Source organism: Herpailurus yagouaroundi, unplaced genomic scaffold (assembly GCF_014898765.1).
Source record: "Herpailurus yagouaroundi ecotype Mexico unplaced genomic scaffold, PumYag 100, whole genome shotgun sequence".
NCBI classification, from domain to species: Eukaryota; Metazoa; Chordata; class Mammalia; order Carnivora; family Felidae; genus Herpailurus; species Herpailurus yagouaroundi.
The window spans coordinates 16104374-16127930 of NW_024412391.1; the positions used below are offsets into that span (position 1 = coordinate 16104374).

The window sequence follows — 23557 nt, forward strand, 5'->3', positions numbered from 1 at the left end:
GAGGGGAAGCCGGAGTCCACTTTTGTCAAAATTCATTTTTATTAATAGAAAATAAACACTTATTCCAGTTTCAGTCGTTATACTTCAAGTTGCTAATAAAAAAAAAAATTTAAAATAATCACTCAATCATCCTGTTTTGACTAAGACAGTGAAGCTGTGGCTTAAAAAAAACGTATTCAGCACCATTTGCGCATAGGCCTTTCAGAATTTGTTCTTAAAGTTTCAGAACTTTCCTGTCTACAAAGTACAGGAATTACTGAGCTACGAGAGGAAGCTTCTCTAGGACAACCAACGAGAAGTTAAGTAATCGTCATAAAAGGAATCCATGTACATTCAGCACGGTAACTTGGACTATACAACGATCCCCTCCCCTCCAGCTCAGGAGGGACATGCTTCTAAGCACTGAGGTATGAAGAGTCAGACTGTTATTTGCTGTTAGAATTAGCTAATAACAGTAAATCTCTGGCAAGGATGCTACTGGTCCTTAACATCCTGTGATTTTAGGAAATTCTGTAAATAGTCTGGGTTTAATTCAATTTACTCAGAAATGAAACCTGTTGAATAAGGTTCACTACTCTGCCAGAGTATCTGCTGGTTTAGTATTCTTATAAAATACATATAATACGTGCAGGTAAATCATAGTATTAAAGTATACTTAGAATACTGCATATTCAAACCAAAACCTAGGTCAACAAAATGCCTATAATTAAAAGCAGCTGATGGAACGAAATCCAAAGTTATGACAAGGGAGACTCACTCTCACTAAGCCGTGTTGCTTAGAGAAGTTATGAAAGCGTGTGCCCTTACGGCCATTTGAGGACAGGTAAGGAGACCCCCCTCTCCTCATTCTTTACCATAGGATTCCAATCGAGGATGGGCCAGAAATTAGCATTTCTAAATATTCCAGAAAAGTCCACAGAATTGTCAGAAAGACTTTCAAAACGTCTGTCTTTCTGAATCTGTGAGTAGTCATGCTCATCAGAATTTTCTGATAGCACAAAGACAAAAGCAAGTCCATACACTCGCTCAGATGTTAGAAGAATGGGAGGTGGACTGTTCGGGCCATCCTTAGCCAGAGCTTCCGTGGGCTTTTTAACTATATGCTGATCACAAGTGAGTCAGGTGGACTTTTGTGAGAGAATAGCGTTTGGTGGCCAGGACCTCTTTTGGGCATTTCTTTCTAAGTGGAATACACAACAGGTAAGGGAGTAGGGGAGGTAATACAGGGAAGCTACTCTTTCCAGCTCAGAAGGAGTTGATGAAGCCCATATATGCATTCAAGAAGCCCATGGGATCCTCTAGCTGTGGATAGTGGCTAATGTGGTCATCCAGAATCGACACTGTGGACCGCGGCAGCGTTTTCCTAGTGGAAGAGAACAGCATGTAGGTGAACTTGAGGCTGGAGGGAGGGGAGGGATGCAAGCCAGTGGGCAGCCCCAGTAAATGCCCTTACGGACATACCACACTGGAAGGAACCAACAAAGAGCTTATTCACCTTCTACTTTGGAATTGTACCTTAGGCGGGTAAACCTGCCAATTCCATTTATGACATAAGCAGACTAGTTCTTAACTGTTCATAACCCAACAGACAACAACTTGAAAATATAACACTTTGCAACACCTGCCCAGGCAGGAGGACTTCCAGCTCCTTAGAGAAGCATGAGGCATCAAACGAGTGGGCCATTCAGAAACTAACCGTCCAAGTAAAGATAACAAAAGGCCTTCCTTAACCCTGGCAGGAGATGGGGGGGGGTGGGGGGGGGGGGAGGGCATTCTGTTTAGAATTAAATGTACACTATTTACTACTGGGTTGTTTCTGCTAGGCCGTGTGAAGGTATGGGACAGTCTCATGTGACATAATCAAGATTTCGTATTCCAACACCTTCTAAGTTAAGCACCTAGAGAAAATAACAACCAAGGAGAAGGCACTTTTCCACAGTGAACTCTTCTCAAGCTCTCCTTACAGTCTGCTCAGCTGAGGTCGAGGAGTTTTACAGTCAGACTAAAGCAAACATTTAAAACAGATCTACTTCCGTTCCTTGGTTCACATGACAGCTTTTTCTTACCTGTACACCTAGGAGTATGTGGTAGCCATGACAGTGAAAACAGGCCATGTAAATCAAGACAACGTAAACCTGAATTTTTTCATCTTTCCATTTACGAAAATAAGATTCCCCAATTCATCTTTTTATGTGTTTCCTAGATGAACAGCCAGTGAGGGCAGAGAAAGTGGCTATCCTGTTCACCACTGTCACCAGGAACAAAACAAAGACCCCTGAGGGAGACTCACCTGTACAGCTCCAAAAACTCTGGATAGGGGTTTACGGGATCCAGTGGCCCATAGATAAAATGAACTAGGAAAGAGAAGAGGAATGAATTACTAAAGGTCTCAAATGTATTCTCCTACCCTTTAAAAAAAATTGTTTTTCCAGTCTTCATTGAGAAATAATGGACATACGTCACTATTTAAGTTTAAAGCATACAGCATGACGATTTGGTGTATGCATTTTGTGAAATGATTACTGAGACAAGTTAACATCTACCTCGTATAGAAACGATGAAAAAGAAAAAAAAATTCTTGTGATGAGAACTCTTAGGATCTACTCTCTCAACAACTTTCTTGTTGGCTAAAGTCATTATGTTGTACGTTACATCCCTAGTACTTACTCGTAAGTGGAAGTCTGTACCTTTTGACTACTTTCCTCCAGCTTCTCCCTCACCCCACCTCTGGTAACCACGGATCCAATCTCTTGTCCTCTGAGTTTGGGGGAGTTTTTTTAAATTCCACAGTATGATCTCCGTAAGTGAGATCATACAATATCTGTCTGTCTGACTTCTCTCATTTAGCATAATGCCTTGTAGGTTCATCCACGTTGTCACAAATAGGAAGATTGCCTTATGGCTGAATAGTGCCCACTGTATACATACGTATATATCACAACTTTTTTATCCATTCATTGATAGGTGGACATGCAGGCTGTTTCCATGTCTTGGCTATCATAAACAACGCAGCTATGAACACAGGGGTGCAGAAACCTTTTCAAGTTAAGTGTTTTCATTTCCTCTGGATGTATTCCCAGGAGTGGAGTTGCCAGATCATAGGGTGGTTCTATTTTCATTTTTTTGAGGAGCCTCCATACTATTTTCCACCATGGCCGTCCCCATTTACAATCCCACCACCACTGCACAAGGGCTCCCTTGCTTCCAAATCCACCCCAACACTTACTGTCTCTTGTCTTTTTGCTGATGGCCATTCTAACAGGTGTGAGGTGATATCTCATTCCGGTTTTAATTTGCATTTTCCTAATGACTAGTGATGTTGAACTCTTTTCATGTACCTGTTGGCCTTTCCTATACCTTCTTTGCAGAAGTATCTATTCGCGTCCTTTGCCCAGTTTTTAATTGGCTTGTTTCTTTGCTATTGAGTATACACATTCTTCATTCATTTTGGATGTTAACCTCTTGTCACATACATGGTTTGCAAACATTTTCCCCATTTGTTGATGGTTTCTTTACCTATACAGAGCTTTTTTAGTTTGATGAAGGTCCCACTTGTTTATTTTTTGTTTCTAAGTATCTTTTTAAAAAAATTTTTAGGGGCGCCTGGGTGGCGCAGTCGGTTAAGCGTCCGACTTCAGCCAGGTCACGATCTCGCGGTCCGTGAGTTCGAGCCCCGCATCAGGCTCTGGGCTGGTGGCTCAGAGCCTGGAGCCTGTTTCGGATTCTGTGTCTCCCTCTCTCTCTGCTCCTCCCCCGTTCATGCTCTGTCTCTCTCTGTCCCAAAAATAAATAAACGTTGAAAAAAAAAATTATTTTTTTTTAATTTTTTATGCTTAGGGGTGCCTGGGTGGCTCAGTCAGTTAAGCGGCCGACTCTTGACTTCGGCTTGGTTTGTGAGTTTGAGCCCCGTGTCGGGCTCTGTGCTCACTGCGTAGAGCCTGCTTCCAACCCTCTTTCTGGCCCTCTCCCGCGCAGGCTCTCCCTCCCTCTCTCTCAAAAATAAATGTTAAAACAAATTTTTTTTTTTAATTTTATGCTTAGAAAATCTAGCTTCTTTTAATGAGTAGGTTATAAGGAGCTCCTGGGAATAAGCCTAACACAGTCCATTTGGGACAATTCTCCTGTACACAGCCATTCAGTCCCTCCTCCAGCTCTTCTGTGCCTGGACCAAGGGGACTAAGCCACACTGTGCATGTTCTCCTCCTATGAATCCAGGATACCATCATTATTTAGGTCTCTCTTCAGTTATAACTGACCGCTGACGTTTTAAATCTTGGGCACCAGCTACTATGGATGAGACACTGCACTGAGTTTTTTCTTTTTAAATCTATAAGAACGAACAGACACGTGAGCACAAAACACCTCCAGCCTCTCAATTAGTATCTAAACCGCCTTCTGTTGCGGCACTTCAGCATTTAACGTGGCAGCCGCTGACAAGGCCCAGCACGAGAGCCGGCCCAACTCCCACTCCTGACAGTGACCCCAACTACCTCTGCAGTGGCATCTCCCTGTTTTCCACACTTCACTCTACAACTCGTGTCACTGGTGTCCAGATGCTGGGAGTAGGGCCTGCCAGATTAAATAAGAGATGCCCAGTTAAATGTAACTTCAGGTAAGAAATGATGATTTTGGGGGGGGGGGTATAAAGATGTCAAAATACTGCAAAGCACATACTTATTCTAAAAAAGTACTTGCCGTTTATATGAAATTCAAATTTAGCTGGGTCTCTTGTATTTGCTAAATCTGGCAATTATTTTAGCTCCATAGTCCCTCAGTATTCCTATCAAAACGTAATACAGAAATACTCACTGGGAATAGTTACAGAAGCAAGAGCTCCCACCCAGCGTCTTCTAAACTTCTTCCTCTGGTTGATGTACTGTAAGAGACTACAGGACAGATAAGTCAGCAAGAGTAGGACAAGAAATCTTTACTGTTACAGGAATGCAAAGGCATCCTAAAATGAAAGCCGCGACATTCTCACTTGAACCGCGGCCTGAGGATGCTTTGTACAAGACAGAGAGCTCTCCCTCTCAGTCCCTGCTGCAATGGAAAAGATACGAAAAAGGAAGAGACTTGTACTTTGGGAGGTACTAGGCTCCTTTCACAACTATGATTAGACATTTTGAAGCATTTTAATATTAACAAAAAGCCCAAAGTAGGATTTGCTAAACTTCATTGGCCAGTTACTGATTTAGCATTAGAATGTGCAGCTGTTTATCTAAACTCTGTACCACATGGCTTCTGCTCAGGGCTCACTATTCTCCACTTCTTTCTTCTCAGCGCAGGACTTTCTCGTTTGCCTCACAGACCATAACGGACCCCCTCGTGAGAGGGAACAAGCTAGCAAGGAACAGAACGAGGAATCCTACAGCTTTCCCCACTTTCCAAAAACAGAGCTTCTCTGGAAACCAAAAGAAAGTGTGATTTCTTACCTGTCGATGACTAAGTTTCCGTCATTGTTGCGGATCCCTGCCCACATGTCCCACAGCTCACTCTCAGAGGGGCGGGTGTACGGCCCAAAGACTGGGGTGAGACTGAAAGAGCCCAAAAGAGCAGAAAGACACAGGTGAATGTTAAAGAATCCAGAATGTTAAATATGACTGGAACCTCACAGGTCACAGAGTCTGACCCTTAACTGATTTGTGCATTCCTTGTACCACTTCCCTGGCAAATGGCCAACATCTGTGTTTTAAAATATCAAACCCTGGCCCAGAATTTTAATGGCAACTTTTCACTACATTGTTCCCAGGCTATAGCTAATCAATAATGACTTACCCTCGGGAGAATACAAAGAAGTTCATCAATCGTGTCAGGATGGGTGACAGCACGCCTCCATCTTTGAGGAGCTGTAGGTAAAGAGGTAAAAATCAGGAATTTAGAGAAAGAAAACCACTAACCAGGACAGAAGTTTCGTATTAGGAATTTAAAAAGGACTTAAGCCAAATGTCCTTCTACTGAAACATTTCCTTACTGGCTTTTCGCTTCTTGTTTTGCCTACCTGCTCTCTCACGGAAGGCAGACCTATTTGTGGTTCCCTTTAAGATTACCTTTCTACGCTTCACTAAATCCCTAAGATTTCTAACTGATGTATTCAACTTTAGGATCTGATCTGTTCAGACAACATGCTAATGACACAAATCTCTAGATAGCTGTATTTCTCCAAGTATTTGTTGATCTCTTCTTCTCAGAAAGGAGGCTTTACCTAGAAACTGCTTCCATTGCTGTATCTGCGGATACAGAAGGAAAAAACTAACTTTATTAATGTAAATTCCTGAGGAGAGCATTTTAACTACAGCCCATTACAGCAGGTATGGCCCTTATAAAGGTCCTAGCATTATTTATGTTGGTATAAATCTTGAAAACTCAAGATTTTGGGGGCGCCTGGGTGGCTCAGTCGGTTAAACGGCCGACTTCGGCTCAGGTCATGATCTCACGGTCCATGAGTTTGAGCCCCGCGTCGGGCTCTGTGCTGACAGCTCAGAGCCTGGAGCCTGTTTCAGATTCTGTGTCTCCCTCTCTCTGACCCTCCCCCGTTCATGCTCTCTCTCCGTCTCAAAAATAAATAAACGTTAAAAAAAAAAAACACTCAAAATTTTGTCACTGGAGTAGCCAACCTTTTGGAGTAGGAGAGGACGGTGAGTCTCAGGAAATATACCTATAGGAGAAGAAGAGACTCATGTTACTTATTTACCAACAATTTTAAGTCAAACACAGGCTCATTATCGGAGACTATCTCCCGATTTACTGTCACATTTGAGGCCTTTATTGCCAGAAACGATAAAATAAACAAAACTTAGTTCTTTCATCTAATTATTTCTCCAGGGAATTCTCTGTTTAACAGGTCAGAGTCTGTCCTGCTGGGATTACTTTCCCCATTGTAAGAGTAGAGAAACAGGGGAAAGCTAATGTATGTGATCGTCCATAATGCTGACTGAGCCTGACCTCCCTTGGCCTTTCTTTCCATTCTTCACAGTACCTAGTATTGTTAGTGATTTGCGCTACAAAGGAAACCAGTGGTTTTTTCAGGAACTGTCCGCCCCCGGGCGCCCCCCCCCCCCCCCCGGGGGGGGAACCAAAAAACCTAGAGTTTCCTTTTCCATTTTTCTCCAGAGTCAATGAGAGAAAGCCATGAGCATCACTGATAAAGGGAGAGACTCCCGTCCGAATCTGCCCTTATGGTATTCAGGGGACATCTGGATATTCATGGACTTACAAGTCAGGCTCAATGGCACACAAGGAAAAAGAACCCTCTCCAAAAGGTTTAAGCAAAGGTTCAGTAATTTCTAAGTGAAACTTGGCATTACCATCAATTAAGAGTTTTGGGGGGGCGCTAGGGTGGCTCAGTCAGTTGAGCATCTGACTCTGGATTTCAGCTCAGGTCATGATCTCACTGTTTGTGAGATGGAGCTCTGCATTGTCAACCACGGAGCCTGCTTGGGGTTCTCTTTCCAAAATAAATAAAAATAAACATTTTTTGAAAGATTAAGAGTTTCTGGAACAAACCACAGGGTATCAGAAGCGCCTGTGGTTTCATCACAACTATCTGCATAACCCACTGCAGTTGCTGCAGCGAGTGCTCTCCTCACGACCAACCGTGGTTGTTGCTAGACCTACCCACAGATCTTGCTGCGCGATGCATTTACAAAGAAACACGCGTGACTGTAACGCAGCTTTGTATTAGCTGTCTGTCGATACGAGCAGTTTCTTTCGTGATCCTATTTATTTTCTATGTTTAAAAACATTCTGAGAAAGAGTCGGTAAATCTCATTAGAGATTTTGTAGTTCATGGCATAAGAAAGGTCAAGATCCTCTGGTGTAATTATGTCTGCCTGCAATATCATGAGATCACTGTTTAGATGTCGACATGATATCTACATGTGGCCCTTTGAGGCTACACCTCATTTCCACCCACCACCACGGCAGTTACCTCCATTTGACAGACAGAGACTCTTTATGGTAAGCCGACCAGATCGATTCTGCTTGAACCTGGAAATGGGTGAGGGAAACACACATCTAACTCAGTGGACACACACCAATGCAGCAGCTGAAGACAAACTCCCAAGAGGGAAAAGGACTAGAAAGAATCCAGGAACGATTTATTTTTCCCAGCATTTTAAACCAGTGATACCTGTGAGCAGGACTGAAGTCTACGACCTCACTGACCTATAGAGCAGCTCCTGAGCAACGATATCTCCATAGTCATGAGACAAAAGGTTGATCCTGCGGTTCTGGAGCCCCAGGTGCCGCAAAAGTGCCTCCACAATGCTGGCCTGCTCAAATATGGAATAGTGATGTGGTCTCTAAGGAGAAGAAAGCCCAGATATACAGGATGACGTCATGAGTGCTGATCTGTCTGCCAGCCTGACCCTCTGTTGTCATCCAACACCACCCCTCCACCAAAAAAAACACTGGTCCCATCTAGATGCCCCTTACCGGTTTGTCACTGAAGCCAAAGCCCAAGAAATCAAGGGCGATCACTCGATGAAACCTTAGGGTCAGACCTTCCCAAATCTACAAGAACGAAAAAGAGGATCTGGATTTTGTAATCCTGCGCCTCTGCTCTTCCAACCTACAGTACAAGAGCTTCATCCCCATCTTGACTTAACAAACAGACTTTGATAAAGAGTCTCATGAAACCACCACAGGCCCACGGATGATCCTCTTGGTTTACTCGTAATCTCCATTCAGGGAAAACCTCGAGCATTTTTAACTTGTCAATGATCCTTTCCAGATCACCCAAGGGTTTTTTACTCTCTTACAGTAAATGAGAAACAGTTCTACATTTAATCCTGTTTTATTAAGCAATTCAAATAGCTAAGAACCTTGCAGTCCTGATAACACAGTCCTTGATTTTGGATTTTTAAAGATATAGTAGGATCTAGAAATCTGATTTCATTACCTTGTACCAATCATAGCTGGATGTTGGAAAGCCATGCAAAAGCACAACTATCTCAGGACTTCCAACCACACCCACAGAGTCTGGGAAAAAGGAAAGAAATCAGTTAGGCTGGCTGCCTTAAAAAATAATCTTGAAAATATTAAAATCTACATAATCTGGTATAAAGGACAAGAAACCCTGCCTAAATTAATGAAATAAAAATAAATTCATTTTTAAAATGCAAGCTTACTGCTTTACGTAAAAACAGGCATTTGATGATTTTTTCATCTGTATATTAAAAACTTGTCAATAGCACACTTTATATGAAAATACTTGAAGGCAATCTGCTTAATTTCACTTAGATTTTTTAAAGTATTTCCCCATTTCTTTATATTACCAATATGTAAATTGTTTTTCACAGTAAAAAGTAAACTTGCACAGTTAGAAGTATACAATCACGACATAGACACTACAGGTTTTTTGTACCTTATTAATGGCCTCACAAAAATTCTCTGAAATATAGCAACTCTTCCTCAACCTGGTGAACACCTTAGTTTATTCTATTTGTCCAGCACTTTTATTTCCCCCAGGGGAGACCCAATCCAGTATCAAAAGCATACTGCTCAAACTATTAAAAGTTCTAACAAGTATAAAAAAATATTAATACAGACATGAACATTTTTTAATGCACAGGCATCTTTTAAATTAGTCAAACATTTAAACAGTGAAAGGTCTTGTTAAAAGTATTAGATTTAAAACGGACACATTCATACATACTGCCAGTGGCATGAGATTTGAGAAGGTTTGCAAAAATAATTTAATCAAAAGCAATTAAAAATATTCTTGAGAATTAAAGAAAAATTCTTGAGAATCCATGCAAATAAAATCATTCCGTTTACAAGTAGTATAGTGTGAAAATATATGGAAAAAAATAAATATGTTAAACATATACATGAAGATTTCCCTTCAACATTGACTATGTGAGACATTAAAAAACTAGAAACAATTAAATGACCGGTATAGAGGAAATTATATACTTACTTAATTGAATACAGCAAATGAGAGGAGGTCAGGAGCAATAATGAAAAACGGTTTATGACAAACATTTTTCGTTATTGCTCTTGACCCCCGCCCAAAAGAAATCTTTCCCAATCTTGTTTCACAATTTCTTTACCTATAAAAGGGGTTAACAGCGCCTATATCCAAGTACTGTTGTAAAGATTAAACGAAATAATGGAGATTGAAAACCTAATCCAATGACTAGCATACGATAATTACTTGACAAGTAGCAGTCATAATAATTATCATCAGCAAATTAATTTATACAAGGGTATAAGGCTTAAATCGCATTTAGTTATGCATGCAACAAATCATCTTTATAGAACACAGTAAAATGAAATCAGGGACGGAGGGAAACAGAACCAACGGTAGGTCTGCTGAATACCGTTTATATTACCCGACACTAGGGGCGCTCAAAAGAGAAAACCAGTATCTATCAATACAAATGAGGCTATGAAGAAAAATTATACTGAAAAGTCAGTTCTACAGAAATTGAAATTAATTCCACCGCCCCCACCCCCACCCCCCCCCCCAGCAGTTTTCTTTGAGCTTCCCTGCTATGGAGTTAATGAGGGGAATGAGTTCATTCCTTCAAGCACACTGCCCAGAAAATGGGGCTTTTCCCCGCCATCACTGAAGGGCAACGGAGACCAATGGACACAAAATGAGTACCTCAGTGGGACCTATGGGATCTGTACACGCGGGGGGCTCCAACGGCCCTCGCCTTACCTTGGTAGAAGATGCGCAGTCCCTTGTAGGTGAAAAATTTGCCTGACGACTTCCAGGAGTGAAGGGCAGGGGAAAGCTGGGGGGGTGGGATATGCAGGTAGGCCGCAAGCAGGGGCACAGCCAGCAGACCCACCTGCACCCACCACTCCCTCATCCTGTAGGAAAACCAGAGACCCGAGGTAAGCGGTCGGACGAACCGCACATGCTTCGACAAGCCCCAAATCGGCAAGATGGGGTGGGAAAACTCTGTACCGTGCAGCGACTGCCTGGCCCTCCATATGACGCACGGCAGAAAGTTTACCCAGAAGAACGTAAGCACACCTCTGCCTGCTACGCAGTCACCATAACTGCTCACCATTCTAGGAAAAAATATATTATTTTAATACGTAATCTTCCCCCTCTCCTTCCCACTTTAATCCCTCAGTGTGCTTCTCCTTCCTCCCATTGTGCTTTTCCCCAGACTTGAAGAGGTATTTTTTATGTGAAGCAAAAAGAAGTATTGTGCCCCTTTTCACTGGCTTTTATCAAACCTTCCCCAGAAAACAGTAATGATTTCCTTCATATTAAGCTCTACCCCCCCCCACGAGTAAAGTGTTATATACAGATACACAGATGTAGTTTTTTACTAATGATTTTTTTAAAAAGCACGTCGTAGTATCCTCTGTCCTTAAAGCAGAGAGCCGTTTTTAATTTTTTTAATATTTGTCAATTCTCTGACCCCAGTGAAGCCCCACTTGGTACTGCGCTCTCGATCTGTGCTGAGAAACGGCTCCAGGTAAACCATCCGCGAACGTAGGACCCTCGGTGCCCTGCGTATTCCAACATAAGCAGCTTTGTCATGACCCACAGTATCTAATCTCCTGAGAGCTCAGGGCAGGAGATTATATTTCTGCTCTACTGAGCAGACTCTTGAGGAAGCTCCCATTTATTTAATTTTTTAGGACCGCTACCTCCCACCCTGCACGCACCTCAAAAAAAAAAAAAAAAAAAAAAAAAGGCAGAGCTCATACCCAACATCTGGAAATTGCTTTGGTCTCTGGAAAGAAAGGGCTGGCTTGCATACCCAACCTTCTCATGCCCAGGACTTCAAAGGTCCAGGTCAGTCTATCCACAATGATGAGTGCTAAACGGGAATTAGAAATAGTTCTCTCTGTTTCTAGCTTATGACTTCGAATAGTCACCAGGGAAAGAATTAGCAGTAGAATGGAAGGGCTCTCAAAATAACCAGATTGGAAATACTTTCTAAAACTAAAGTAAGAGTTGTCAAGAAAACAGAGCTTACAAATTAGGGAACCCAACTGTTAAAGCCCCGCTGGAGACAGCTTTGTGCGAGTACACATACCCTTCCACCAATATTACCTGTAGACTGGACACAACCCCTACCCATCACAAACTGATCCAACTCACAAAATACTTTTTTTTTTTTAACTCTAAAACTAATAAATAAGACTGTGGTTCCACAGTGGTTAAAAAAAAAATCCCTCAAAAAATCTGAGCAGCATCTCTCTATTTTAGGCATCACTTAGGGCAGTTTTTTTTTTTTTTTTTTTTTTCTTCCTCCAAAGTAGCTGTCCATAAAACAGACCCGATGATTTGGTTGCACCTTTCAAGTTAATATTATGATTCCAAAAAGTGACCGCAAACATGATAATTATTATCACAATTTTCACCCCCTAATAGTGGCAGGCTACATCCCAGTACCTCCTTGAAAAATGAGATGACAAAAGGCATCAGGTTTAGCTATCATTAGCTATCATCTGTCCTGTACTTCAGCTCATACATTTCATCACCGCCACCCCCCCCCCCCCCCCAGCAGCCGCCCCAACCTGGGCTTCATCTCATTCATTCAGGGGTTTCAGCAGACGCATATCTGCAATGACTCAGCACAGAGCCAGGGAGGGGCTACTAGAGGAGCAAGCAGAAGGCTGCGGGGGGCGGGGGGCGGGGGGCGGGGGGACAACGACTGTATACTTTCCACTCCCGGACACCTCCACCCTCTACACCTCCTCTTTTACTCCAAGAAAGGAAAGAGGCAACCTTTCAGGAAGCCGTTTTCTGGTTTCATACCTCCGTAAAAATGCCTCTAACAACATTTTAGGATTTTTAGCAGGGAAACAATCTGGCAGTCAGTAGCCAAAACGGGTTAAACATTTTTTGACCAAAATCCCCATTACTTAATGAGCCACGAGTCAAAAGTATAAATCCTGCAACCCCCAGGAGCAAACCTTCTGGAAATTAATAACCTCTACAAGCCTTGAATTCTTCGTCTCATAAAGAGGAAAAAATACGTTTAAAACCACCAAATTTGCCACCTTACGGCATCGCGCTGAGACTGTGAACTACTGCGTAAACCAATGGAAACAATTCACGTGTAACATTAGGACAGTTTGGTCAAGTAATCATTTTCGCTTGGCTTCTCATTACTGAAATCCGAAAAATACTTACGCCTCGGTGATACGGTACTGCAAGTTCTAGTCACACCTACGCAGTAACTCAGGCCACAGCGATACGAGGGTCTTCAAATCCTAAGTCGCGCCACAACGATACCGGGGTCTAGAAATCCCAAATTGCGCCACAGCAATACCAGGGTCTCGAAATTCTAAATCGCGCCGAGATGATGCGGGGGCCTAGAAATCTTAAATCGCGCCAGGGTGACGCCGGGGTCTAAAAATCCTAAATCACGCCAAGGCGACACCAGGGTCTAGACGTTCTAAATCGCGCCAGAGCAATGCCCGGTTTCAAAATCCTAAATCGCATCTGAGCCATACCAAGACCTAGAGCGCCAATCGCGCCAGAGCGATGCCGGGGTCTAAAAATCCCAGAGTCTCAGGGCAAAGCCGGGGTCTAAAAACCCTGAATCGCCCTAGGGCGATGCCGCGGTCTAGAAATCTTAAATTGCGCCAGGGTGACGCTGAGGTCTAGAAGTCTTAAATCGCGCCAGGGTGACGCCGGGGTCCCCAAATCCTAAATGACGCCATGGCAACGTTGGGGTCTAGAAATCCTAAATCGCATCCGAGCGATACCAGGGTCTAGAAATACCAAATCTGGGAGATCTCCAGCCCTGCACATTCTACTGCGTGCAGGAGTGACATCCCCTCCCAAGTAGGCAGACAGGGCTCAGAGGACAGGCAGGCGCGCCACCCCGCCCCCCGCCACCAGCCCGGGTGGGGTCTTCCCTCACGGGAGTCGAGGTCCGGCAACCCCGGCACGGACACGCACATCCCCACCAGCTGGCCCGCACCCTCTCCGGGACGGCGGCTTTGAGCCAGCCACACCCCCTCGCGCCGGCCGCGCGCACCCACCTGCGGAGGCGATCTCGGCGCACCATGGCCGCGTCTTATCCCATGCCGCCCGGCACACGGGATTGGAGCACCGGGCGCCGCAGCACCCGCGGCAGGCCAGGGCCGGCCGGCAGCAAGGCGCAGCCTACAGCCCGCGAGGGCGGCGCCGGCCGCGGCAAGCAGCGAGCGGCCACCCGGGAGTGCGCTGCGGCACTGCCCGAGGCGCGGCTGCCGCAGAGGAAGGACGGAGAGGCGCTGGTTGCCGCGGCAGTGCCGAGCGAGTGGGCACCGACTTTTAGAGCCCACCCGCGCCCCGCCCCTGGCCCGCCCACCGCGCCGCAGTGCCCCTCCCGCCGCAGCCAACGCCTCTCCCCACCAGCCCTCCCCGCAGCCCTGCCGCCACCGCAGGGATGGAACTTTCCTCTCACGGCAGCTCCTCTAGGGGGCACCTTTAGGGTTGTCGACCCCGCCAGCGCTCCGCTGCTCCTTCACAAGCCTCCCCCCCCCCCCCCCCCCAACTCTGAGCTCCAGGTTCCGCAGCAGAAATTCTCCTCTGGCGAGTTAACGCCACAGGAAAAGGCAGACTCTGAAACCCGAACATACACCCCCACCCGTGGACCACCACCCACAGGTTCCCCAACCCCAGAGGTGGCCACTCGACCTCAGGTGTGGTGGGGCTCAGGGTGGCCAGCTGTGGTGCCTGCTCTCGGTCTATACCACGCCCGAGGCATGGGTTCCGTCCAAAGCAGTGGTCTTCGAGTGCCCCACACCTCGCAGGTCCCGAGCTGTGGGTAACCACCAAGGACACAACCGAATGTCTAGGAAACCATAAGCTCTGCTGGACCTCCTACCAATCTCATCAGCTAATTCGGGGGGTGGTGGTTAGGAAGCAAAAAGGGCAAAACTTGGGGAAAAGTCTGGGTTCTCTCGCTCAACCACGGCCATGGCCGCGGCGCCAGGCACGTTTCCTTTGCAGCAGCGCTACGTGGTCGGCATGCCAGAGCCCCGCCGCAGCCCTCTCTCGGCACCCGCTCCCAGCCAAGGGCCGGTACAGCACCAGAAATAATGATCTTCGCATTTATGCGACTAAAACTCCCCTTTTTTAGAATGCCGACTGAATCACAACGCAAGGGCGCCAGTGGTACGGGAAAGAAGGAAGGAATTTTTTTCTTCATCGATAATCCTTTAAAAGGCATATATTATGCCTTTGAAAAGAAAAGTGTAGAGAATCACAGTGTCTGTGTTCATTTTCTGGCTGTAAACTTAAACTCTGACGAACGCACGCGGGCTGCGAGCGAGCCAGGCAGCCCAAGCAGTGCCGGCTCCCTCCAGCGGGGGCGCTGCAGGCCTCTCTTTCCACTCGCACCCGCCCGCGCAGGCCGTTCCGCGGCAGACAGCGCAGCCAAGCACACGAATCGCAAAAGGCCAGTCCCGCCGAGCCCGGCCAAGCCCACCCGGCACCTAACATTGCACAGGGGGCCAGGGGCCGCCAGCCAGCCATAGGAGGAACCACCACGTATGGGCTATCATCGAAACATGTGGCGCAACCCAGGGTACATTTCTAGCGGGGTCCGATTAACAGGGTCGTGAAAGGGACCTACAATGCGCGCTAAGCGCCGGAAATACGGAGATGAATGCGAAATGGCCCGTGCCGCAAGATGCTGACCATCCGGTGGGGAAGACAGACAAGCACTGATGCCGCTTAAATCTTCCCTTTCAGTTCCCGGCAACATTTTTTGACAGGTTGGCCCCCTCCCCCTAACATGGAAGGCCCTTAAAGGCCAAGCCCAAGTATTATTCACCTTTTGTATCCCCAGAGCCCGCCACAGTGCCAGCCACAAAGCAGGCCCCTAATAAATACTGCATGAATAAGTACAAGAATTTGAGGGCGCACAGGGGAGGAAGTAATTAAGGGGAGGGGGGCGGGTAGTCTTGAATGATGAATAGACATTTACCAGAGAGACAAAGAGCATTCCAACCAGAGGGGACGGCATTTGCAAAGCACCGGAGGCGCAGGACCGCACAACCTTTGGGGGAAAGCTGCAAGTCCTTTAGGCCTGGTGCCGACAGGCAAAAAACTAGGCTACAAGGAGTATTTCATCCTGAGGAGTTCGGAATCTGTCCAAAAGAAAATGAGAAGCCACAGATGGATGTAAACCCTTTATGGCTTTAATTGGTTACTCACCAAACTATAAATTACTCTCTTGAAAAGTAGAGGATTACCTATTTTAACTACCACCTTTTAAGGACGGAATTAATTACTTAGCAAAATTTAAATCAGTCAACGGAGTAAAGGTTTTCCCATTTTAATGAAGACAACAGTAACAACCTTTGCATTATTTTCTTTTCGTATTTGTCGTCCATAGAACCGTGGAGCCCCACAGATTCCACACTTTCACTCTCACCACACCAGAAGCACCAGCACCCAAGATGAAGGCGGTTTTGTATTTAATGAACTGAATGCTCACAAAGGATCTTATTCTGAAAGCCACAGAACAAGTGGGCAGATAGGAGAAACTGTTGGGGGGAGGGGTGAAGAGGGGACCGAAGATGCTCTCGAAGGCAACAGGAATTCTAAATCGGGCACTCAAGGGAAACGCTCCTGGACAGAGTGGCTAGGAAAAGCTTCCACGGGGAAGGAGGAATCGAGGGTTGAGGACTTCAAACCCGGAACTTGGCTTAGGCGAAGAAAACATTCCCATTCGGAAGACCCTCCAGTGCAGAGACAAGGAGTCTGAACACGCAGAGGGTACTATGAGAACTGGCTTTCCAAAGTTGAGGGAGGAAATGCTAGCGATAATGCCCTAGGAGCCAAAGGGTTAATGAATTTCCTAAATGTGCCTGACTTACTTCCAGAAAGAGGCTTCCTCCACCAGGGAGAATCTGGCTCAAGGTAAAAAACAGTCCAAGCGTCTGAGAAAACATGTAACCGTACATAAATCCAAAGTCTGCCTCCGGTTTGCTCTCGGTACACCCTTTCCGTTCTTGGATGCAGACAACACACTCGACCGACATCCCATGCAGCGCACTCCCTTGACCAGTAGCTTATCATGCACTCCTGTCACATTCCAACCCTAAGATGGTCCCCCATAATAAGTCCTCGGTTTGTGCAAAAAATAGTGCGGAACACTCAGCATTCATTGTGCAACAGCGGTGCGAGATCAGCAGGGCTGGCACCGAAAGTTCAATACTCGTATTTTTCTAACCCCAGTCTGAGACCTATACGATGACAGGCACAAGGCTATTTCTGTAGACAACGAGACAGAACTGGGACTGCCACTTTGAGGAGCCACCTATAATTATCGATTCAAATAAATGGAGGAAGTTCAACATGGGAGAAATTTGGTCGAACAGCAGCACATATTAGAGACTTAGGGCTTTAGGTGACAGTCAGTCAATGTGATATGGCTCAAAAAATGCCACTGTAGATTGCAGAATGTAATGAGAGAAGTACCCAGGATGAACTAATCCTACTCTATTTTGCTAGTTAGACTTCACAGAAAGTATTTCATTCTGTTTTACAAAGCAATTTAAGAGACCCATAAACAGGAGTGCGTTCAGAGAGGATCACCTAAAATGCATGACAAATTATGTCACTGAAGGCATAGCCGCTCTCATATTTTAAGCATGGATCTTCACCAATTTATCCCTAATCCTTACAATAACTCAGTGAGGTGACTATTTTCGTCCACATCTCGCAGAGAAAGATACAGCGGCTCAGAGCACTGAGTGTTAGTATGTAAAGGACTGGGAACTGAACACAGATGTGTCTGGCTCCAAAGCTGGCGTTCTTTCCACCACCCCACACTGCCTCCCTGTTTAAAATAACTGGGCATGTTCAGCTGGAAGAAAAGAAGCCTTGTGGAGTGAGTGGAAGAAGGAAATGTGTTAGCAGTCCTCAAATATTTGTGGAAGCAGCATTAGACATTTTATTCTGTATGGCTCCAACGAGTGCAAATTGTAGAGAAACAGATGTTGATTCAACATAAAGAATTTTCCAACAGTCAGGTCTGTCTAGGGAGACTGAGTGGCTCAGCCATTTGGGGACGTGACAGGTCCCTCATCACTAGGGGCTGGGTAATTCTGTGGCAGGTATGCAAGCTCTGGAAGAATGCATGAATGCCCTTTAAGGTTTTCTCCCACCTAACAGGAAACTAAGGATCAGAGAGGTATTGGAACCTGGCCAGGGTGACCCTTCTCCGGAAGGGTCAAATCCACAACTAGGTCTTCCCTAGGTGTCCCTCAGGCCACCACTCTTTGCACAACGTGATGTTTCAAGCAGAGGGCAAGACAAATTGAAGAAATTATCAACACAGTTACATCAACCGCCCTCTCAGCCAAACTGAATCAATACATCCCCAGAGTGACTGGTGTTTTTTTTTTTTCCTCTTCAGGCTCATGTCTGGGTAAAAGTCTTTGGCTGCAGAAAGTTCAAAAGATGTGGTAGAGAAGCATCAAGGTGAATAATCCGTTCGCCAGATAAAACGAACCTAAGCGACAGATAGCTGTTTCTATAGATTACAATGTCACTGGGCACCCCTAAAGTATCTTTACACACCTCTGCATCACTCCCATAATCCCACACCTGGCGCTGTTCCACTCGTCCGTATCTACAGTCCATCTCCCACACTCACACGGATACGTAGGTTGCAGGATTCCAAATAAAATTGTCTCTTGCATTTTTACAGCTCTTTGCCTTCCACGTATATTATTATCTCATCTGATGCTCACCACAGCCCTCTAAGGAAAACAGCTACCTTCTTTCATACAGACAAGCAATTTCCTAGCTGCCTGGGGAAGAGGGGACTGCCACACGTCACTTTTTTCTTTTTTTCTTTTTTTTTTAAACCACTTTCCGAATTAGATTATTCCCCCAGCCTGGATGAGTCAACCCAGAGGCAGGTGTTTCGCTTTTCCTCCATTGCTATCAGCACCTCACACCTTCCTCAGCTGTCCTCCCCCACCAGGCCCTCCAGTGCCCCCCACCCACACCACTCCTGCAGCGCTTCCTCCCGAGTCCCGAGTCCCTGAGTCCCCTTACGACCACCACACTCGCCTGGCACCGCCCAGGCGGTGGCTCCAACTCCCGGGGCAAACCCCCCTCACGGCGCCCGGTGGCCGCGTCCCCGCACCCCACACTCGCCCAGGCCCGTGTGGCTGCCACCTTCCCGACCACGACCACTACGGCTGTCCCCCGAGTGGGAAGGTACAGCACCCCCCCCCCACCCCCGCTCCGAAAAATTCGAGTCCGGGTTCCCTGGAGGGGCGGTCAAGCCGACTAATGTTGTAAGGGGAGTCACGCCTGGGGACGAGGGTTGGGGGACTTTTGTGCGTTCTCGTCTGACCCCGAGGCTCTCGCCGGGAGCTGACGGCCGAGGACCTCGCGCACGTGGCACTTGGGTGGCGCGCACGCCTCGGGCAGCCACCCACGAACCCCAGCGTGGTCCTGCACGCCCCAGCGTATTCTCACCCCGTCCTGGGCCATTGTCACTCAAAGCCTGGCCCCCAGGATGGGTGTGTACTCCACGCACACTATCCACAGACCCCAGGTGTGGCCACACCCACTCTTCGGGGGGCCGGGAGGGTGAGAGTGGAGGGTCACTGATCGCCCGCCCCGTCTCTTACCTGATTCAGGTAAGACCTGGGCTACAAGACTCCATGTTTGGGGGAAACGGTTGCGCATGCGCTTCCTGGGGCCAGAGGTTCTGGGCCTCACCCCACTCCCCTAGGGAAGACCCGGCCAAGCCACCGAATACCCGGCTCTGGGCTAGAGCGTCGCCACCTCCGCGCACCGGCCCATCGCCCCCAACCCGGCATGTGCTGCCGCCTTCTCCCTGCCGGGCGTCAGCGCCACCTATGGCAAAGGGTATGAAATGGCAGACTGTGCCTTCGAGAAGGCTTCTCGTGGACTGGATCAATGAGGATAAAATTTTATACAGCCTAATCTCAGTATTTTCACATGATAAACTGAAGGCCAAAGAAGAGATATTTGGGGAGTTATTAACGAGGTAGAGATCTTTGGTGAGACTTCCGCATCTCAGCCGTTCGTTGTACCTAAAGGCTCCCCGGTCTACATCTCCGGCCCCGTCCTCCACCCCCAACCCTAGATGCCTGTATTTGCCTGCCTTGCGTTCATCTTCACATGAACGATGCACAAACATCGGATACGGAAAAGGGGCTACGTTCGCGACCCTTTCTCCATTTCCTTTTTTCCACACTACACACTGACTCCCCAGAGCCTGTGCTTCCTCCTACATTCTCTGTCTTGGTGAATGGCATTACCATCTACCCCAGTCTCTGCACACAGTCACCAATACCTGTGGCATAATGGAATGAGGGTAAAGAGCCCAGCACCTCTGGGTGTAGATGCCAGCGAGTTCCTCCCTTCCCCCTCCTTTCCGTCTTACCTCCCAAGGGTCTCTTGACTTCATCTGGCTCCCCTCCGCTCCCACTACTGTTTGCCCTTATTCAGGCCTTATTATCTCTCACCTGGACCACTGCCTCCTAATTAGTTTCTAGGCCTCCACCATCACACCTTTCCAATCCATCATTCTCACACCTGCCAGGGATTTTTCTTAAAAGCCTTTCCTCACTCCCTGTTGCCAACGCTAAATGCAAACTCTTTAGCTTGGCATGCAAAACACCTCAAAATCTGGTCCCTCCTCTAGAATCTTCTCTCTTGCCCTTCCCACCTTTCCCACCACCCGAAACTTCATCATCGAACCAAAATTACTAATTGTAGTTCCTCCAAACCCCGTAGGTTTCCTTTCTCCGTGTTCTCCAGGTACACGTGTTCTTTCCCCCTACCAAATATAATTTCCCCACTTTACTACCTGAAAAATTCATCCCTCACGGCTCAACTTAGTTGCCATACCCTCTAGCAAGCCTTTCCTTAAACCTTCCCACAGACACAATCACTCTCCCCTTTATGACATCTGTTGTCCCTTGCACACCCTTCCACAGTGGCACTCATCACACTATTGTAATGACACTTCCATAGCTGTCTTGTCTCTCCTACCACATTGCTGAGCTCCTTGAGGACAGGGACAGCATCTTGTTTATTTCTGACTCCCTTGTGCCGACCCAGCATCTTAGAATAATGATAAGAATGTATAAAGCACACATTTGTTGATCACTATGTGCCAAAGTCCGTGCCAAACTCCTTATATACATTATATCATTTAAATCTAACATATAAGAACTGTTATCGTCCTAATGTTACCAATAAGAAAATCGAGGCTTCGAACCATGAAGGAGCTTGCCCAGGGTGGCTGAGCTGGTAGGTTGTGGAGCCAGGATTTGAATCCAGATATGCTCGCTTATGTTTACTCGTCAAAAAGTCTGTGGAACTGATATTTGAAAAATCTCAAATCGTTTTTTTAAAGTATTCATGCGTACAGAGTTAATTTACTTTGTAAAGGGAAAACACACAACTATTCTACTCTCCTGGATGGAAATGCATTGTCCTAATTTAAACGAATGGGGTGGAAGGCAAAATAAATACCCTTGGATGTCAGGCGAAATGAGAAAACAACCCTGCTGTTATTCTGTAGAATCTGTTCTTGTGATATGAATGTTATGAATACATTTTTGCAGGGGACTGATCTATTATACACCGATAATAAGTACATTTTTTCAAAACCCCTTTCGGACAAGTGGGAAAGGAGAGATCTAAATTGAAAGAGTCACCATCTGAACGCTCAAGAAGTTACTGGAGATGAGGATAGCAAGATATTGTGAGGGATGCATGAGGTCTAACTAAGTTCACATTTGTAAAGCACTTCAAAGAGTGCCTGGCACACAGGAAGCACTACATTATTGCTATTGCTGTTAAGATTGTTACTGTTAAAATCTTCAATAGCTCTCAATCCAGTGTCACAGATAAGCACATAAGCTGATAACGAGCAAGGTGATGAATGAATAATACAGCTATGAGCAAAAGTCCAAGGGCATCCCCAGAGGGAAGGGGGCAAGTATCTGCCAGGGAATAGGAGGAGGGGCAGGGAAACAAGATGGCACCCGGAGATCACATGACCGAGGAAGGCGCCAGTTGCTAGAACTGGAGCACCACCACCTGACTTCTGCAGAAACGTTTTGTCAGCAAATCTTGTACGACTAAAGGTTCTATTTCTCCAAATCTCTAATATTCGAAGTTTGCTCACTATTCTAAGCATCCTTTTGCCACTGGCACAGGAATGGGGCCTTAACCACTGGGCGAAAGAACAAGGCTTTCACCAAGTTGACATGAGAGTATGCAGGAGGGAGAAAGAGGTGACTGAAGCTGATGATGGTGTGGCCCTGTAATCCAAGGAGGTTCCAGCCCCACCTGGAAGTCCAACTGGGATGATCAAGGCTCCATGAGGGAAAAGTACATTCCCATCCCCCAGGCTCCAGTCCCTCCCTAGCAGAGGAGAGACAGTTGGGCACAGACATGGTGATGCGTGCCCTGAGCTAGAAGGAAGGGCTGGGCAGCGGGGGCCGTCATCCAGCTTGGCAGGCATTGCCCCAGAAGGCCCACCTCTTTCCTCCAAACCCATGCCAGGGGTCTAGCACACTAACCCAGTGTTTCCTAAGCCAAACAACATGGAAGGCTGCTTAAAAGTCTACATTCTTTACCACAGGCCATTAACTTGATACGTAGGCCAAACATATTTATGTTCCTCCTTTTCTTCAATAAACAGAGTAAAGAAACTTTCTGGGGGTAGTTCACTCTGGACCAGTGAAATGAGGGCAGCTATTCTGATGGGAATAACTAATGAGACATGTACAGAAGAAAAAGCTAACCGTTAAACAGAGGAACACTGTTGGTAGAATTAAATAGATACAACTTTTTCTGGAGGACATTTTGGCAACAGCTATCGAAATTGACCCAGCAATTCCACTTTGCCAAATTTATCCTATGTGTATATTCCTTGACATGTGTTCAGGGATGAACAATGGTGCATTATTTGGGAAAATTTTTTTCAACTGAAAGGAAGCTAAATGTCCATCTATAGGTGCTACTGACGAGGCTATCTAATACCTAAAGCTTCTCGATGTACATGAAGAGCAAGGTTCAAACCGTATGTCTATTATAATCCTACTTATATAAAAACATCCATGTATTATATATCTAAATATATATATATATATATTTACAATATTGATATATTTGTAGATATGGATTAGAAATGCCTGGAAAGATCTAGATGTGACAAACTGGCAGATTAGGGACAAATTTGGTCCGCAGGGAGATTTGTTTATTGGGTTTTTTTGTTTAAAATTTCAATTTGAATGCCTTAGGAAGGGCTCCCATACAGTCCTCTTAACTCTAGATTCTCTTCCACCCTTTGATTCTCTAAATTGTTTCCTGCCTGACCCCTAAATGCAAGTGAAGAGAGAAATGGGTATGTGTGGGGGTAGCTAGAGGGGTGCTCTAAGTTTTTGCTTTCCACTTCCATCGTGTCAACAAACATGACTTATGACTTAAGGAAGGGTGGGGTCAGGACTGAAGTCTTTCACTGTCAAGAGAAGGACTGGAGGAAAAGAAGGATCCTGAAAAAAGAGACACTGACTTGGAAGCTATCTCTATAGTCCAGATAAGGAGCAGAGAGCATCTGAACAAGCAGTA

The 23557-nt window shown here is 46.1% G+C and overlaps 1 protein-coding gene and 1 long non-coding RNA gene across 5 annotated transcripts; one reads left to right on the forward strand and one right to left on the reverse strand.

Annotated features, from left to right (window-relative positions):
• Positions 1–20: 20 nt before the first annotated feature.
• MEST (mesoderm specific transcript) lies at positions 21–14196 on the reverse strand. Of its 4 annotated transcripts, none has more exons than XM_040471947.1 (13): positions 13969–14188; positions 10919–11025; positions 10667–10821; positions 8900–8979; positions 8434–8511; positions 8164–8300; positions 7928–7986; positions 6615–6655; positions 5776–5846; positions 5433–5534; positions 4810–4886; positions 2291–2354; positions 21–1363 (listed from the first exon to the last, which is right to left on the reverse strand). In XM_040471947.1, the coding sequence occupies exons 2-13, from the start codon at positions 10942–10944 to the stop codon at positions 1246–1248; spliced, it is 1008 nt and encodes a 335-aa protein (XP_040327881.1). In that variant the 5' UTR covers positions 10945–11025; positions 13969–14188; the 3' UTR covers positions 21–1245. The 4 variants fall into 4 exon arrangements, 3 of the variants coding, with proteins under 3 accessions (XP_040327881.1, XP_040327880.1, XP_040327879.1); XM_040471946.1 differs by lacking the exon at positions 13969–14188 and adding an exon at positions 11385–11609; XR_005789184.1 differs by lacking the exon at positions 10919–11025 and adding an exon at positions 4491–4569 and having other exon boundaries at positions 1322–1363; positions 13969–14196.
• LOC121028332 (uncharacterized) lies at positions 1359–5439 on the forward strand. Its single transcript, XR_005789185.1, has 3 exons — positions 1359–1703; positions 4940–5087; positions 5281–5439. It is a non-coding gene; the product is annotated as an uncharacterized LOC121028332 (long non-coding RNA).
• Positions 14197–23557: the final 9361 nt, after the last annotated feature.